The sequence below is a fragment of the Lipophrys pholis genome (assembly GCF_963383615.2).
Source record: "Lipophrys pholis genome assembly, chromosome: 9".
Lineage (NCBI taxonomy): Eukaryota > Metazoa > Chordata > Actinopteri > Blenniiformes > Blenniidae > Lipophrys > Lipophrys pholis.
This window is the reverse complement of record NC_137639.1, coordinates 19,304,485-19,321,004: the sequence shown is the minus strand read 5'-3', so window position 1 is coordinate 19,321,004 and position 16,520 is coordinate 19,304,485. Positions and strand designations below refer to the sequence as shown.

The 16,520-nt window shown below is 41.5% G+C and overlaps 1 protein-coding gene across 2 annotated transcripts; it reads left to right on the top strand.

The window, feature by feature from the left end:
* Positions 1-3,193: 3,193 nt before the first annotated feature.
* LOC308114214 (glycoprotein endo-alpha-1,2-mannosidase-like protein) lies at positions 3,194-16,340 on the top strand. Of its 2 annotated transcripts, XM_080470914.1 has the most exons (5): positions 3,244-3,505; positions 3,594-4,230; positions 5,546-5,655; positions 13,758-13,834; positions 14,773-16,340. In XM_080470914.1, exons 2-5 carry the CDS (start codon positions 3,720-3,722, stop codon positions 15,407-15,409), a joined length of 1,335 nt encoding a protein of 444 aa, XP_080327040.1. In that variant the 5' UTR covers positions 3,244-3,505; positions 3,594-3,719; the 3' UTR covers positions 15,410-16,340. The 2 variants fall into 2 exon arrangements, with proteins under 2 accessions (XP_080327039.1, XP_080327040.1); XM_080470913.1 differs by having other exon boundaries at positions 3,194-4,230; positions 14,773-16,334.
* Positions 16,341-16,520: the final 180 nt, after the last annotated feature.

Genomic DNA, 16,520 nt, shown 5'->3' with positions numbered 1-16,520 from the left:
GTGGTTGCAGGCGTAAATATAAGATTTGAAAAGCTTAGTTATTTGTAAAAAAAAAATTCTCCCCCTCGAGACGTTTGCATGGCCACTATTTGCTGTGTCCGCTATAAAGGAAATACATGTGGTGAGGGTATCTTGGTAAAACTGGTTAGGCCTGAAGAGTCAGGTTTGGTAAACACTTAACACAAGTGTGTTTCTTATTTGGGTTTTAATTTAGGAGAAGTTGGAATGCAAACAATTGCATTGAAATGTGTTTTGTTTGTCATTGCGAACACTGCCTGTTTTGTGGCCCTGGGTTCTCTTGTGTAATTTGGTTAGCTGCTGTCCCAACTTGCCAGAGAATGGTTTGTAATGGTAATCCAGAGGAAACGTGGAAGGGGGAAGGGTTTTTTTTTTTTTCTCTCTCTCTTTCAACGTGCCTCATAGGTGAGGCAGTTTAACTGTTGACCGAGTTGAGAGGTTCAGTATAATCAAGAAGAACAAGGAGGGAAAAAAAAAAAGAAAAAAGAAACGAGACGTGAAGTTAAATTGAACGAAAATAGCTAAATGTATTGTGTTATGTAACAATTCTCCACTCAAGGTCTCTCAGAGCGCATGAAAACAAACGGGTTTGGTGAAATGAATTCACGGATCGATAGTGATTGATCACATCATGTTAAGACGTTGACTCGCGTCCTTGTGAAATGATGGATGCGTAAAAGACTGAGAGGAGTGAACCAACCATCCACCAACAGCAAAAGGAGTTTAAATCTCAAATAATAATAATAATAATAATAATAATAATAATAATAATAATAATAATAATAATAATAATAATGAATTATTGTATTGTATTGGTGTAGATATGTTTTGAATAATTAGACAATATAGTCTTGTTGAAAAACTGCATTTTTAAAATCAATTAATTTGACATGTGGCTATTTTAAAAAGCTTTTTCATTGAATAAACAAAAGTGCAAGACAATCACCCTATTCGTTATGGAACTGTAACGTATTTGACATATTTTCAACAAGCACCTGGAAGAAATCCAATGTACAATAAATGTGACTTGTATGTCTGAAAAATTGATAATATCCAAGATTATCATTTGCAAAGAAAATACATTTGTTCATTGATTCAGTCAGATTTATTCTCCGCGTTTAATGTTGAAACGAATAATACCCACATATATCTAATATCCGTTTTCTACCTGAGAATGCAGCCTTTTAAAGAGCGTGATGATGGATGTGTTCGGTGAGTTTTTGGAGTCGAATCTATCACAGCTACCACAACGACCCCTTGTGGATCCACAATCCACGGATACCTGTGCTTCTACAATATTATGTAATTCTCACCAATAAGCACCGTCAATTATGAAGAGAACAAGAAGAGCTCGTCTTCGTATGTGACGATGATCAAACAGCGGAACGCTTGGTTTTTATACATTAATTAAATTAAATAAACTAAAAACGTCTTCTTCTTTTCTTTTTTTTCTTTTTTTTCCCAAATTCGATGATTTTACCAAATTAAATAACAACAACATTATTCTTATTCTTGGGCTTTGAAAGAGAGCTATGCAGTTCTAATCTTTATATAAAAAAAAAGTCAGGTTTTAATATAATGCAAATACGCACACATCTTTTTTTCTCTCCCAGTTTTCTACTTTATTTTGGTTGAGAAATCTGGATTTTCCTCACGAGATGTCAATCTGGAGTGATGACAAGAATTTATATGGAGGATGATTCTCTAAATTACAAAATGTTTTCTGCTCGATAGACTAGTTAACATATGAATATTTAATGCTGAGGGGAGATATTACGTGACATGATGTGGAAGCAATATCAGAAAACGTTCTCAAGGTCTACAAAATATATATATTTCTTTGTTTTCTCCCAAAATTGGGGTGCAGACCCACCTGTCTCCATAATTTCACACGATAATGTTATTTATGTGTCTTCATCTTTAATCGGAGGTTTGGTTAACTTTAGTGGTTTGAGCGTCAATAGATGACAAACCGCGGAGTTCAGTCTGAAGTGCTCTGATGACAAGAAAAACAATCTGATTAAGTGTCAGCAAGTCAGATGCTTTCCAACGGAGAGGTCAGTGCCTCCTGGGTGCTGCTTAATATCCTGGCCAGAAGCCAAGGCTTTTTGGACCGCACCACTGGATTCAAGCCAAGCTGCTCTCAGATGGCGAAGATCTGCTGTTCTGACGCTAGGAGGCGCTTTGTTACACGAGTTTATCCAGTGCAAGTTTAGTTTTAATATCATTAGAATGGAAAAGACAGGGCGACAGGCAACACTGCTTATACTTATAAAGTACTACTACTACTACTACTACTACTACTACTACTACTACTACTAATAATAATAATAATAATAGCCCGCGGCAATTGATGGATCTGGATGGATAATAATAATAAGCATCTGTATATATTTTCTGTGTTTTATATATACAGTTAGGTTTTTTCATCGCCATTTGTTTTATTTAGGTTACATATCTTTAATTTCTATTTTTCTACTCAATTTATGCGTCAGTGTTGGTGAGTTGTCTCTAAATGCTGCTATTCAGAGCAGCATTAATTGTTGGACAGACTGCAGCTGTTCAACAATGATATTTTCAAGGCTTAATCAGACCTAAGGAACGCAGAGTCAGGTACACTTCTGGGCTCTGAAGGCACTGGAGGCACTGCTTACATGGAATAGAATATTATATTTTATTGTCTGTGTTTGTTGTTTTTATTGTTCATAGTTTTTATCTTCTTCAGTTTTTAATATATATCCAGGAGTCTGAAAGATAGATTGATTGTTGCACAGCCTGCTCTTCGTAAAGCTTTTATTGTCCGCTGGGTACAAATAAAGTTTCTGAAATCTGAAAAAAAATTCTTAGAGGCATGTGTTCACCACAGATGACCACTAGGTGTCAGTATTTTTCTGAAGTCACAAAGCAGACTTGACTCAAATCTTTTTTTTTTTTTCAACTTTACAAATGTTTTTAATTTCATGTCTCCTGCTGAAACTTTATGATTTGACTGATTGAAGCGGCTATAAACGAGTGTTGGATGAAATCTATAGTGCACGCACGAGTGGCGTTTGTTTTAATATTTAATCTTTTTAAAATTGTAAAGCTTGAAGCTGATTTCTGTATAAATCAGAATCTGCAGACCCACAAAGGTGTAAAACAGGAAACAAAACCCACTCCTCCGGTTTCACACACCAGTCTTGATGGCCTGTGTCAGATGGATGGAGCGTCCTCTGGGCGGGACGTGGCAGTCGATGGAGCAGCAAAAGATCCCACACAGCTTCATTATGAAGACCAGAGAGGGAAACATTTTGAAACGAAACTGTGCGCACAGAGACATCATTTAAAACCAAAACATAGCCTCTCATCCAACTGCTGCACAGTGCAAATCAGAAGAAAGGGGAGTGAGTTTGTGTTGCAGTGACACATCATCTCTCAGCTCAGCAGAATGCGAAACATGCGGCTGCAGGACAAAGTTAGAGATCCAACATCCAGCCGGCTGCGTCAGGTAATCCGCTGCTGCGACCCCGCTGCAAACATGTAGGGATCATTGCTCCCATCCGACGGATGCATCTCGTTTTTTTCTCTCCGTGCAGGACACGTGGAGGGCTGTTCGTGGGTTGTGAGGTGAACTCGGTGCAGGAACAAGGAGGCAGGTTTATTTGCGCTCTTGGCTCGGTCCGCGCCGGTTGCTGCTGCCGCCGCCGCTCCGCCGTCCAGCCATGGCCCGGCTCCGGAGGAAGGCGTGCGTCGCCCTCTTTCTTTTCACCATTTTTATCTTTGGGACCATGATGGGACTGAGGACCCTGAAGCCAAGTGACGGCTTCTCGGATCTGGCTCCGGGTCAAGAACTCCTGCCGATGATCGGAGGGAAGGTGGACCGTCGCTCCGTGTCCCGGGATCCCACCCCGTCCCTGGGACAAGCCCACCCGCCCGGCAGTAACACCAAAGCAGTTCTGTCCAACTCCGGCCCCGAGGGGACCGTATTTTACGATGTCCACATTTTTTACTACTCTTGGTTCGGCAACCCGCAGATGGACGGGAAATACATTCACTGGGACCACATCCTGGTTCCCCACTGGGACCCCAAGATTGCGTCCAGCTATCCAAGAGGGAGACACATGCCGCCCGAGGACATCGGCTCCAGTTTCTACCCGGAACTCAACCCGTACAGCTCCAGGGATCCGGACGTGCAAGAGTCCCACATGGAGCAGATCGGAGCATCCGCAGCAGGTACGGTTCAGAGACGCAGCAGTGTGTCTTGGAAAGACAAGAAACATAGTTGAGTGTTGTTTGGTGCTGCACGGGAATACAAGCGCCCAAAGCTGCATGCTTTTCTGAAACCCTTTTCAGCACCACAAATCTACTGGACAGCTCCTCGCATACTCCCCATATGCCACTCATTGCCGTTTTCTACATTTGAAATGAACTTTTACTTGAAGGCGACACATTAAATATATAGCTGAATCACATGTGTGTGGTATTATTTTGAGTGTATTATGTATTTAAAGCAATATTTTATTCTTTTTTTATATTATCCAAATGTAATGCAACCTCCTGAGCACTTTATGCTTGGGTGTTTCATCTTTCTATGGCCTTGCAAATCACTCAACAAGAGTGTTTAAAGACAGCCAACGCCGGTTGCCAATGCCTGTGTCAAGTTACAGCCACCAGCAACCAACACATGATAGGTCCTGATGTTTCTGTCCTGCAGCTTACTGGGTCATTGTACACCATACAAAATGATGAGCAGGCCACAGAGCCCCCTGAAACCCCATCAATTCAACAGATGGACCATGGCAGGGCCGGCTCACCATGCCTAGTTAAAACAATCCTGTTAATTAGATCCTGCAGCCAAACAGCTTCTCAATAGCGCCCACTTGACTTTGATGACTGATTTCCTGCCACTCCTGAGAGTTCCCATGAAGAAATAGTGTAGCAGTGGCCATATTCTTAATACACAGGAGACATGGTGGGGCATTGTAATCTAATAGTCGCCACAGCTCCTCTGCAAGCGGACATGATTCTAATGAATTAGCTCTGAGTGCATATCTGATGTGCCAGTTCCCATTTTTTTATTTTTTTATTTTTCCTGCCAGGCACCGCTGTGGCTGATATGAAGCAATTTTTCAGCCCAGCATCTGAGGATGAAAAAGCAGTCTTGAACAGGAATTTATGAGCTGTCGCATGCTCAAAGTGTGGAGGGAGATTGCCTCTAAAACAAGACATAATAAATAGTCAGAAGATGACAAGCGCATATTCATCAACAAATGCAGCTCTTCTCCATATGGTCACATGCATTACAGTATCGAAGTAAAGGAGACGTAGTGACAAATCACACCTAAGACATGCTGAGTGATCAGAATGAGAGGCAAAGCACTAGTGTGAGGTGAAAAAGTGCACAAATTGAGCACATTGTCTCATATATGTGACAGACCTGTATACATTGTGGAATTTTGTTTTAATTTTCTGATGTTTTCTGAAGTAACAGCTCGACTTTGTGGTCTAGGATGGACAGTCAGGCTCATGTGACTGTTTCTATCTCTAGGGGTTCTGGTCCTGTCCTGGTATCCTCCCGGTCTGGCTGACGACAATGGGGAACCCGCTGAGGATTTGGTGCCAGCTGTACTGGATGCTGCATATAGACACAACCTCAAGGTAAAACGCACATCAGTACATTTTGCGTGCGTGTGTGTGTGTGTGTGTGTGTGTGTGTGTGTGTGTGTGTGTGTGTGTGTGTGTGTGTGTGTGTGTGTGTGTGTGTGAGAAGGACCACTAATCGAACAGGGAAGCAGTCCAAGGCTCAAGGGAGAGCAATGAACTCTATCTGTGCCGAGAACTGATATTCAGCTGAATTTTACAAGCACACAGGAGTATGTGCTCATACTTAAGAGGTTTTTTGTAGTAGTCAAACATGCTTTTTTTTTTCTTTCTTAAACTGTATACTCTATAGATCCCTGGCGGGGAAATTATTTCTTAGCATTTAATCCATCCTATTTCTATGAACAGAAAGCTGCCACAGTATGGCACCCAGAGAGCTGCTGAGGACCAATGGTCTCAGGGATCCACAGCAGTGACCTGTCCACTGTGGGATTCAAATCTGCAAACTTCCGATCTCAACACTGTCAATCTAACTTCCAGTCCACCACCGCTGAATCAACCAATCAATCTACTGCGAAAGTGAACATTATTATTGTAACACAAGAATTTCTGGCATATTTAGCTTCTATACTGGGAAACAATAGATTGTACAAATGCACCCAGTGAAAGTGGCAGGTAGGTGTACGCCGTATATATAGGTATTAAAGTGGCCCAGTTGTAAAATTTTCACTTTGAACCCAAATGTTTTTTCTGTGTCGGAATAACTATTATTTCAGACTTACTGAGATAAATGGACAAGGCTTTCTTTCTACCTTGTTATCTCAGTAACACAGTTGACAGACGTTTGAGACCTCACAGAGGTGGTCAGAGAGTTTAACACAGATTAGGACAGTAATCGGCATTTAAAAACCTGTGTGTGACCTGTTTCTTTTTCTTTTTTTATCCACAAGAGGGTAAGACTAAGAGCTCCCGAAGTTGTCCTGGTGCCTCTTATGCAGTGGCCTCTGCTTCTCAGGGATTTGATTCTGATGTTTCCAGCTGCAGTTACATCTTCAGCATAAGAGCATGAAACATGGCTAAAGAGCTGCTGCCGATGTATCGGTAGTTGAATGAACTCTGAAGCAGATCAGCAGGGCGGAGAGGTGTGGGAGGAGGGTGGGGGATGGGGAATAGAGATAAACAACGCATGACCAATTGCCAATTAGGTCGGAAAATGGCATGATGGAGGATATAGCGGCTGTCCATGTTGGCCCCTCTGCACACTGTAATAGTAGTGAATGCTCTTGAAAGTTTTACAGAGAGGAGTTACCCTGTAATGTAAAGATGATTCACGTCAGAGTAAAACAACATGACAACATCCTTCATTGAATAACTCGCTTTTTTTTGTCCGCACAGTGACACAAGGATTTGTATTTAATGTGATCTTGTCTGATGTGACTTTGAAAATTCTTCCAAAATAACAGTAAGAAAGATGTGTAGTCTGTGGTATTGATCCCCGAAGAATAAAAACTGCTTAGAGAGACTTTCCATGAACGAATTGAAATGACACTTAAAACACATGGGCTTGTAGGAATCCTCTTATGTCAGCCTGGGCATCATTAATAATGCACCACCACCATTTTCACATGTTTAAGTCCAGAAATATAAACTCGATGGCTTAGATCAGAATGAAAGAACAATTGTGTAAGGTTTTTTTTATTTTTATTTTTTTAAGTTTTTATATTAATAATAACTGTATTTGTATAGCACTTTCCTAAACTCAGTTACAAAGTGCTTTTACATTATTATATATTATTCACAAAGATCAAATTGTATGTTGAGCTCACTGGGACAGTGAAAGGGTTTTCCTGCTGAATACTTTCTGAGGTCGTCACATCGGATCATATGATCAGTATATTTATTTAGCTTCTTGCTGAATGCCTTTCTTGATGAAACCTGTGCAGTTGGCGGTCAAGGGCTTTTGGTGAGGAACCCAAAGCAAGGACCTGGCAGTGGTGGGATTCCAACCAGCAAATACCAAGCTCACTGAACCTAACCTCCAGACCACGGATGTCAAACTAACATAATTTCAGGGGCCACATACTGAGCAATTTAAGCCCACAAACAACAAAAACAACTTTCAGACGGTGTAAAGTGGTGCAAGTGTGCATCTAATAAGATTTATTTTTTTTACAAAAGTTCATATGAACAATTTTGAATTTCTCAAGAAAAACAAGTGCAATCCGATAGTGTGGCTTATGTGTGAATGCTACAAGGATAGTTTGCTCCTGAGAAATGCTTTTCTTTGCAGCTGCATTATTATGGACTGCACTTTCCTGTTCAGTGTTGTGTTATTTCCTCACTCTTTATTGGCAAATTAGGACTTTGTAGTTAATTTTATTGAGGGATTTCAGTTGACCATTGCATACCTACAGCATACTCATGGATTTTCCATAACCATAACTGTTACACTGAATCTGAAAATTCACAAACTACCATGAAGCAGAGAAATTAACATTTGCTCCCATATATTCCTCATTATTGTGCCCCTCAGAAAAACTGCGCCATGACAGTCCAGTCACAGACAAAAGTAATTTGTAACAGGAGTCTCTTAGTCCCTCAAAAGCACACATTAGTAAAAAATAACTTTAAGGTTGTCTTGGAAAAAGGAACACATTTGTGGACAATTCCAGCAATAACATCAAAATAGATCCTGTCAATCTTGACATAAAAAAGGCAAATTTTCCATTTATCATATTCAAGAGGGCCAGACTGGACCCTTTGGCATGAAAGGGCCTGGTGTTGACAGCAGGCCTTATGTTTGACACCCCTAGTAGAAACTTTCAGCCTGTAGATGGCTGCATATTGAATTATATTTGTACTGATGTACAGTACATTGCCTTAATTTCCATCCCCTCCAGAAGAGAACAAAAAAAAATCACCCATAGACTTACTTAGAAAAAAGTTGAAATCACAACTCACTATCACCAAGGTTAATTACAAAGCATTATTGTAAAACAATCTGTTGTCATGCCAGCGTTTGTTTCCTGATGTGAAGATAAAAGTTAATTTATTGTCCCTCAGCAATGTGACACATATTGGCCACGTCCTCTTTCTCTAAGCATCTGTGATGAGAGGCAGTGGGTTCGCCGGGCCAGCTTGTCAGATTTGATATCACGTTTGTTTGTTTTGCAGTTTGGCTGGAGGCAAAGAAAATAATGTATCTGTGCAAGGGCGAGACAGGAATTCAGCGATTAGACATGCAATGCTGAGCTGATGAGGTTTTACACATAACGCTGCCTGGAGAGAAGCTAATAGAGCAAATTCAATGCCGTGCCTTTCATTGTCGTCTGTGATGCAGCGAGCGTGACATTTTCATAAAAAAAAAAAAAAAAAAAAAAGAGGAAAAAAAAGCGTGTGTGGAAAATAGGCTGTGACATGATTTCTGCAAATCTGCTACACATTTGAGTCTCTCGGTGAAAGGAGGAGAGCTCATCGTTGCGATGGCAGACGGAAGGTCACAACGAGCAGCAGAGAAAAATCCCCGGAATAAAATTACTGTGCACATCAGCAAGTTCACAATCAGTTTCAGTTAGAAAAGGAAAATATTTTTCACAATGAGACTCACCAGCATTTTATTGCAGCTTCAACTCTTAATCTCTCTACTTTTTGTTTTATCTAAGTCGTACCAATTGCAAGATCACATTGACATAGAATAACCCAGAAGTCTCATATGAGGACGTTTAGGTGCCATTACAAGGGGAAGACTCTGCAGGTCCAGACCCAGAGGACAGATACATAATGTCGCTGACATGTCATGGTCACATATGAATGAATAGATGATTGGAAGCGGTCAGTAGAAGAAAGAAGCCCATCGCATTTTGGTCACAAAATGGCCCCGGCTGGGCTGAGCCAACCTTTGAGCTTTAAGTTTTTAGCCTGATGTTAAAAAGTAGAAACTGTGTATTAGAATCCCGAATTGAAACTGGGATCTGCTTCCACAAGAGCGGGACTAAGAACTAAAAGCTCTGCCTGTGAGCAGTTCACGGAGGAGTACATGGTCTTATAGGATAAGATGGGAGTAACAGCGTTTTAAGATACGATGGATTTTGTTAAGAGTTTTTTCATTATAAACTCTATTCTACTGGAAGCCGATGCAGCATATTATTCATACTCAACTAAAAAACCCTCATCTTATAAAGTACAGCTCTGATGAGATTTTTCTAATAGTTCCTTTGCTCTTTTGTACCACTAAGCAGGAAAAGGCAGGACGGAAGCCCGAGTGAGGAGACAAGGACAGATGGTCCCGAAGGAGCAGTGGCAGCGGCCAAGCATCAGATCAGTGTTCAGAAAATACACCATACGCAGTCTGGTGGTCACTGGTTTATCTGTGACTTTACTTGAGATAAAAAAAAAAGTTGTTTTGAGACATTTGACCCATGGAGAGTCGACTATTCAAAGATACAAAACCAAAACAATAACGAACTACCGGACTTCATGCTGGTAGCAAAGTAAACTTTCATTCTTTGAAAGAGATGCAGGACAGCTGTCTGCAATCCTTCTTTGTCCTCCTCTTAACTGAGGAGGAGGATTACAGCGACGATTGGACTCTTAAGTGATGACTGTTTCATTAACCTTTGCAGGATTCATGGCCCGATTAACCTTTCAAGGAAGTTCCTCCTCATAACTCAATAACATAAAATTTTAGAAATGCAAACGTCAAAGAAAAAGTTGACCTTTCTGTTTAGAGTTTCCATGTTCTTCCTTTGCATCCGCTCACCGTTCAAAGATGTATTAAGGAAGTTAAAAAATGACTTTAAATTCCACAATGGTGCTTCATATGTGTGTGGGTGAGTGAATGTGTGTGTGGGTGTGTTCGGCCAAACGCCCTGACTCAGCTTGGATACGCTTACGCTTCCTAAATGAAATTAGATGTAAATAACGTGGGTAAAAAAAATCTGAATTTGAGTGGATGGGTATAGAACGGTGTAGTGAGCGACTCTAGTGTTTAGATTCCGTCTTTAAAGTCAAGATATATACCTGTGAAATTCAAACATTTTCAAAAGGTATTATTTAAGCAAAAAGTCCACCTAAAATCCACAACCTGTATCCGAGAACATTATAGACATGCAAACACATGGCTTTATTATGCAACACGGAGGAGGTTTGGATTCATACATTCAACAAAAAAATGAGCGCGGAAACTGAATTTCAGTAAATGTAATTAGGTTTCAATATTATCCCAGTTACACGTTGAGAGTCCAGGAATCTGAGCCAGTGCTGTTCTTTGCCCTGTTGGTAACACAGCTTTGCAAAGACAATACATGCTTCTAAATTTGCATATAGGGCTTAAGATAAGAAGTGTACAGTGAATTAAATATTTGACATTATTGCATCTTTCCCAATTGAAATGAGCATGAATGGAAATGGGAGCAAAGCTTGTTCATGAGAGAAACAAATCCAGCTTCCATCCTGCACGATAGTCCCTCACCGCAGCTAAAAACACACTGACCCCTCTTCTCTTCAAAAGAAAAAAAAAATTTACTTTTTTTTTTATTATTATTATATAAGTTGAATAGCGTTTTCTGCTGCACCCACACAGCTCGTGGTTTGTGTATCGTGAACAGCCGAGCTGGAGAGCCCATCGCACTGAGAACTTCACAGTACTGCTGCTGCTTGACCTCCACTTGAAGTGGAGCTTAAATAGTCCTTCTTTGCCAGAGGGGGGGGGGGGGGGGAGAGGGCAACACAAGGGGGTGAGGAGGGAAGGGAGGACGAGGGTAATAAAAGCTGGATGCAGGAGAAAAGAAGGAGAGAGGAAATGTGCATGAGGGGTTCCATGACTCAGTTTGCGCCTCTGAACAATCTGCACCCTGAGGGGCAGTTAAAGTCCTGTCTCCGAAGTAGGCCATGGAGGAGCGTATACACGGAGGGATTTGGCCCCTAGGTGCCCTTATGATGGAATCAGCCACACTTCCTGCTCTCCAGATGCACTGAGTTAGCTGCATTTAATCTTACACACAAATGTATTATTGTGAACGCTCGCTGAATTCGATCCCTAGAAGTCAATGTGACGGTCTCACATTCAAAAGAAAAATGCACCAAAATCTGCTGAAATTGATGTAATTGTTAGAAAGGTCTGGGCCTTCATCCTTGTCTTGGCTCACGGTCCTCGCTCAGTGCGTTCTGCATGGCATGGCACTAAATTCTCCTCTTCTCAGCATAAATCATGCTGTGGTTGTTCCAGGCTGATGCTGTCAATGTTTATGAGGCATTAAAATGCGTGGACTCTGTCTCATTTAGCTCCAAATTACCACAGCAATAATGTCAGGGCGTTGATAAGAGAGCGTGCTGAGTTTCCTGGTGTCCTGCGCTGTGCTGCAGTGAATACTAGACTGGCACAGCTTTTAACCCCCTCTGTGGGTCTTCACATCCTCCCAATACCCCACAGTGTTTTCAGAACGGCTTCGTGTTTGATCCCACTTTACTGGCCTGTTACTTCACAAGAGGTCCAGAGAGTTATGGCTTCATAAACATTGATTCCAGCCTCCGATCTACTCACACGGCCAACATCTTTCTTGCCTCCTGTCTATTTACAAATGATGCAGGGAAAGTGCTACTTCCACCATCGAAATGTACATTTTGTCACACATAAAAGCACTTAGCACCACGGTTAGTGGCTCAAGTGATTCTGTTTGTCTTGTCATCTGGACAGTTTGTCTATAAACATCTGCTACTGTGCACGAGCCTTCTCCAAACACCACTTTAATCCACGAGGACACTTACACTCAATGTCATACGGACAGTGCCACCAGCAGGTTCGTGCCACATAAAAAGTCTCGAGTTTATTATATCCCTGCAAAAGCGTGAGCTCTTTGTATCCATCCATCTATCTTCTATACTGCCTTACCCAACTCAGAGTGGCTGGAGCTGATTTTTAGCCGAGTGTTGGAGAAAATTCCACCGTGGAGAGTTTTTTCCCGGACAGAATGAAAACAGAGAGATAGACAACCACACACATATTCACCGAGTACCAAAAGAAATCCCACACATGCTCGTGGAAAACACACAATCTCCACACAGAATCAAACCAGGGACGTTGTCACGAACAGAGCTAACCACTGTAATATCCATGATAACATTTAAACATGCACAATTGTTCAGGATCCTTTGAGGTCGTGACTATTTTATTAAATGATACATGACTTTAGTCCTGGTGCCTCACAGAAGACGAGACAGGTTCAATTCCACAGGTGGGGGTCTTTAACATGTATGTTCTCCCTGTGTGCGTGTGTCAGCAGTGACAGGCTATAGGTTCCAGCCTCATAATGACCCATAGATAAAGCAGACGTAGAACATGCAGGAGGTTGATAAAATCATATTACAATACAAGAAGATGGCTTAACAATGCTACTGGTGTCCATGACTGATCAGTTTTCTGTTTGGTGACTTTATCTCAGCAACCGTGAGACAAATCACAAGGATATTCAAAAGCAGCCTCATTGCGGTGATACCAAGGTTGTGGATTCTTCGTTTTAACCAGGATCTTTATATTTTCTATTCTTAATCAATCAAGGATAAGACAGGACTGATCCAAAATGGATTCAGTCTGTAAAACTCGACTTGATGACATTTTACATCCATGTACATCCTGCCGCCATCTTAAAAAGCCATTTCCCCTCACACTGCTCCCCTTGGGTGTCCACTGCTGGGAAAGTGGTGTTTCACTATGATCATGCATATTTCAAAGCCGCTGAATTCTCTGGCTGCACCCTTAAAATATTCAAGTTAAGCGCTTTTTGTGTAAGTGTCACTTCAGGTCCCTTGTCCGTCTGCTGCTTTTGTTCATCAATTGTAAATAGCCGTTTCTGACGGAGCAAAAAAAAAGTCAGTGTTGGAAAAGCCCGAAAAAGTGTAGCAAAAATTCTGGCATGTAAATGAAGCAGAGAAGAAACATGCTTCATTCCTGTCAGTGCAAGCAGTTTCAGTAGTTCTGGTGAAGAAAGGTGTATTATTGTGTCGTTTACTACCAGAGAAACGAGTGATGTCATGCTCTGTTTCAGGTGCATGAGGAAATGCGTGGTTGCTTGCTGGTTGTGTGCAAGTGTCGATCCCTGGCATCTTACTAATGTGATGAAGCAAAACCAACATGCCGTGTGTGTTCCTCCGTGTTCTTCCAGGTTGCATTTCATATCCAACCGTACAGAGGACGAAACGACCAGAGCGTGCACGACAACGTCAAGTACATCATTGACAGGTTTGGTTGCTTGTCATGCTGCACTGCATCACTCAGTCTGCTCAAATAGAAAGAAAGAAAAAAAAAATCCATTAACATTGCATGTGGAGCTGAAGAAACAGGAGGTACAACACTGAAATACTTTTAGGGTGCATTCCTGATTATGTGAATCCAGTTTCATCACTTATGAATAGGTGTTTTCAGTCGTGGAATTTGTAGAAAAGCAAAAACCAAGAAACCTAAAAGAAAAAAGAAAAAAAGAAAAAAAGAAATACAGTATTGAGTCCATGGAAATGAAAAATACTTTTCAGAAGCCTGATATTTATGCTTAAAACATCCTTTTTTGATTGGTCTTATGTGATATTCACATTTTCTCAGACACTGAATCTTTGGTTTTCATTATCTGTAAGCCATAATCATCAAAATTACAAGAAATAAAGGCTTGAAATGTTTCAATCTATGTATAATAAATCTATAAGAAATAACAGTTTCCCTTTCTGAAATGACGGACAAAAAATATTGACCTTTTTCACGATATTCACATTTATTTTTAGATGTACCTGTATTTCTACTCTAAACTTTCATTAGTTTGGTTTGAATTGTTTTCCTGACATCTAATACATTTCACCAAGCTTCTATTGGCTTGTGTTGTTCAAGTCTTTCAGGTGTACGTTGGTCTCCACATTACTTTGCATTGATGTGAATATTTACCTGTGTGAGTATGCATACACAGCCGGGATATACATTATATGTGCAGATGTGTATGTTTGCAACAGTTTTTCATTTCAACTTTTTTGTGAAGCACTTCTGACGCACTTTCAGTTGAATTGTCTGAAAGATGAAAATGAAGACTTGATTGTCCAGAAGATTTACACTTTCCAAAATAGATTGAAGCATTGTCACAATATTTTGGTACTAACTTGCAGCGTTTTTGTTTTGTTATCTTTTTACCGCTGAAGGTACGGCGACCATGGAGCCTTCTACAAATATACCTCCAGCACCGGGAAGAGTCTTCCTCTATTTTACGTCTATGACTCCTACCTAACTCCACCCGAGTCTTGGTCTGAGTTTCTCTCTCCCACCGGCTCCCACAGCGTCCGTGGCTCGGCCTACGACTCCATGTTCATCGCCCTGATCGTGGAGGAGCGTCACAAGCACGACATCCTGGCCGGAGGCTTTGATGGCATGTACACTTACTTCGCCTCCAACGGCTTCTCCTTTGGCTCGTCTCACCAGAACTGGAAGGCAATCAAAGCCTTCTGCGATGGGAACAATCTGCTCTTTATCCCCAGTGTGGGTCCCGGTTACATCGACACCAGCATCAGACCGTGGAACAACCACAACACGCGCAACAGGGTGAACGGCCGATACTACGAGACGGCCCTGCAAGCAGCGCTGAACGTGCGTCCGGAGATCGTCACCATCACATCCTTCAACGAGTGGCACGAGGGCACGCAGATAGAGCGGGCCGTGCCTAAAAAAACAGTGACCCGTGTGTACTTGGACTATCAGCCACACGGAGCCGATCACTACCTGGAGCTGACCCGCCGCTGGGCAGAGCAGTTCAATAAAGAGAAGGAGCAGTGGCTCATGTGAGCTTTCAACAAACTGACTTCAAAAAGCATGCTTGGAGTGGAAGTGTGTGTCGCCATGAGAGGAAAATAAATCAGAAAACAAACGAATGTACAGGCCCGGTCCACGCAGACCAAGGTGTACCGAAGGACACACATTTACCTTCCAGTCCGACTGGATGTGAGAGTTCGCGTCCTCACATGTGAACACAAGCTCATGTGAAAGACCCGGACGCTTTGTTGGTTTGTGGTTTTCTGCCAAAAGCAGCGAGAAAGATCAGTCTGATGGTATCGACTGCTCTGACTTCTGACATGCTCTGGAGGCTCGTCTCTGATCTCTGTTCTCCTGCATACTTGCAATGTGCGAAAATCCTTCTGACATGTGCAGAAATACATTGTGTCACCATGCTGAAGGCCTCATGTCCCTCTTTACAGTGAAAGAACGGATCACTTACACTTATCACATTTCTGTGTTGTCCTTCAAACCCACTGCTGCCTCCTATGACAAGCTGATCTTAAAGGGGCAGCATGTAAAATTGAAGTCATACCTCTGTTGTACATTGGGCGGCAGCGTTGAGTCTCGACAGCATCGGTCTGTTCTTCGCCTGACTTTTGGAGTTTTGGCTCTTTGCTGGTTGATAGTTGCAGTGGTGTCAGATCAGGTCTATTGAGTAAATGGTGTAGTTCCGTAGTCGACACCGCTGTGTAGCAGCCATTCAGCCATTGTTGTTTCATCCAGCTCCTTCTCAGTGACTAAATTCACCATCTTGTGGTGCTGATATGTATTGCAAGACTAAATAAAAGTTGGAAAATTTGCAGATTTTATTAGGTATACCAGCAGCACGTCACATAATTATCTTTGAAATGACATGAAGACTTTTGTTTTGTCTCATTCTGTTGATTATTTAAGATCATATTAATTTCACACCAAATTAAAATGATAACTTTTTTGGGTGAATTTGACAGTACTACTTTTTTCCTAAACTGAGTACGTGTAGTAGCTACTTACATTTGAGCACTGAAGTATGTGAACTTTATGCAGTTTCAATCCTGAAATCATTTCTAAAATGCGTGAAACGTTTAATAAGATGCTGTTTCTTCCCTGACTGTGACGTACTTTTCGCTTGCACTCGAAC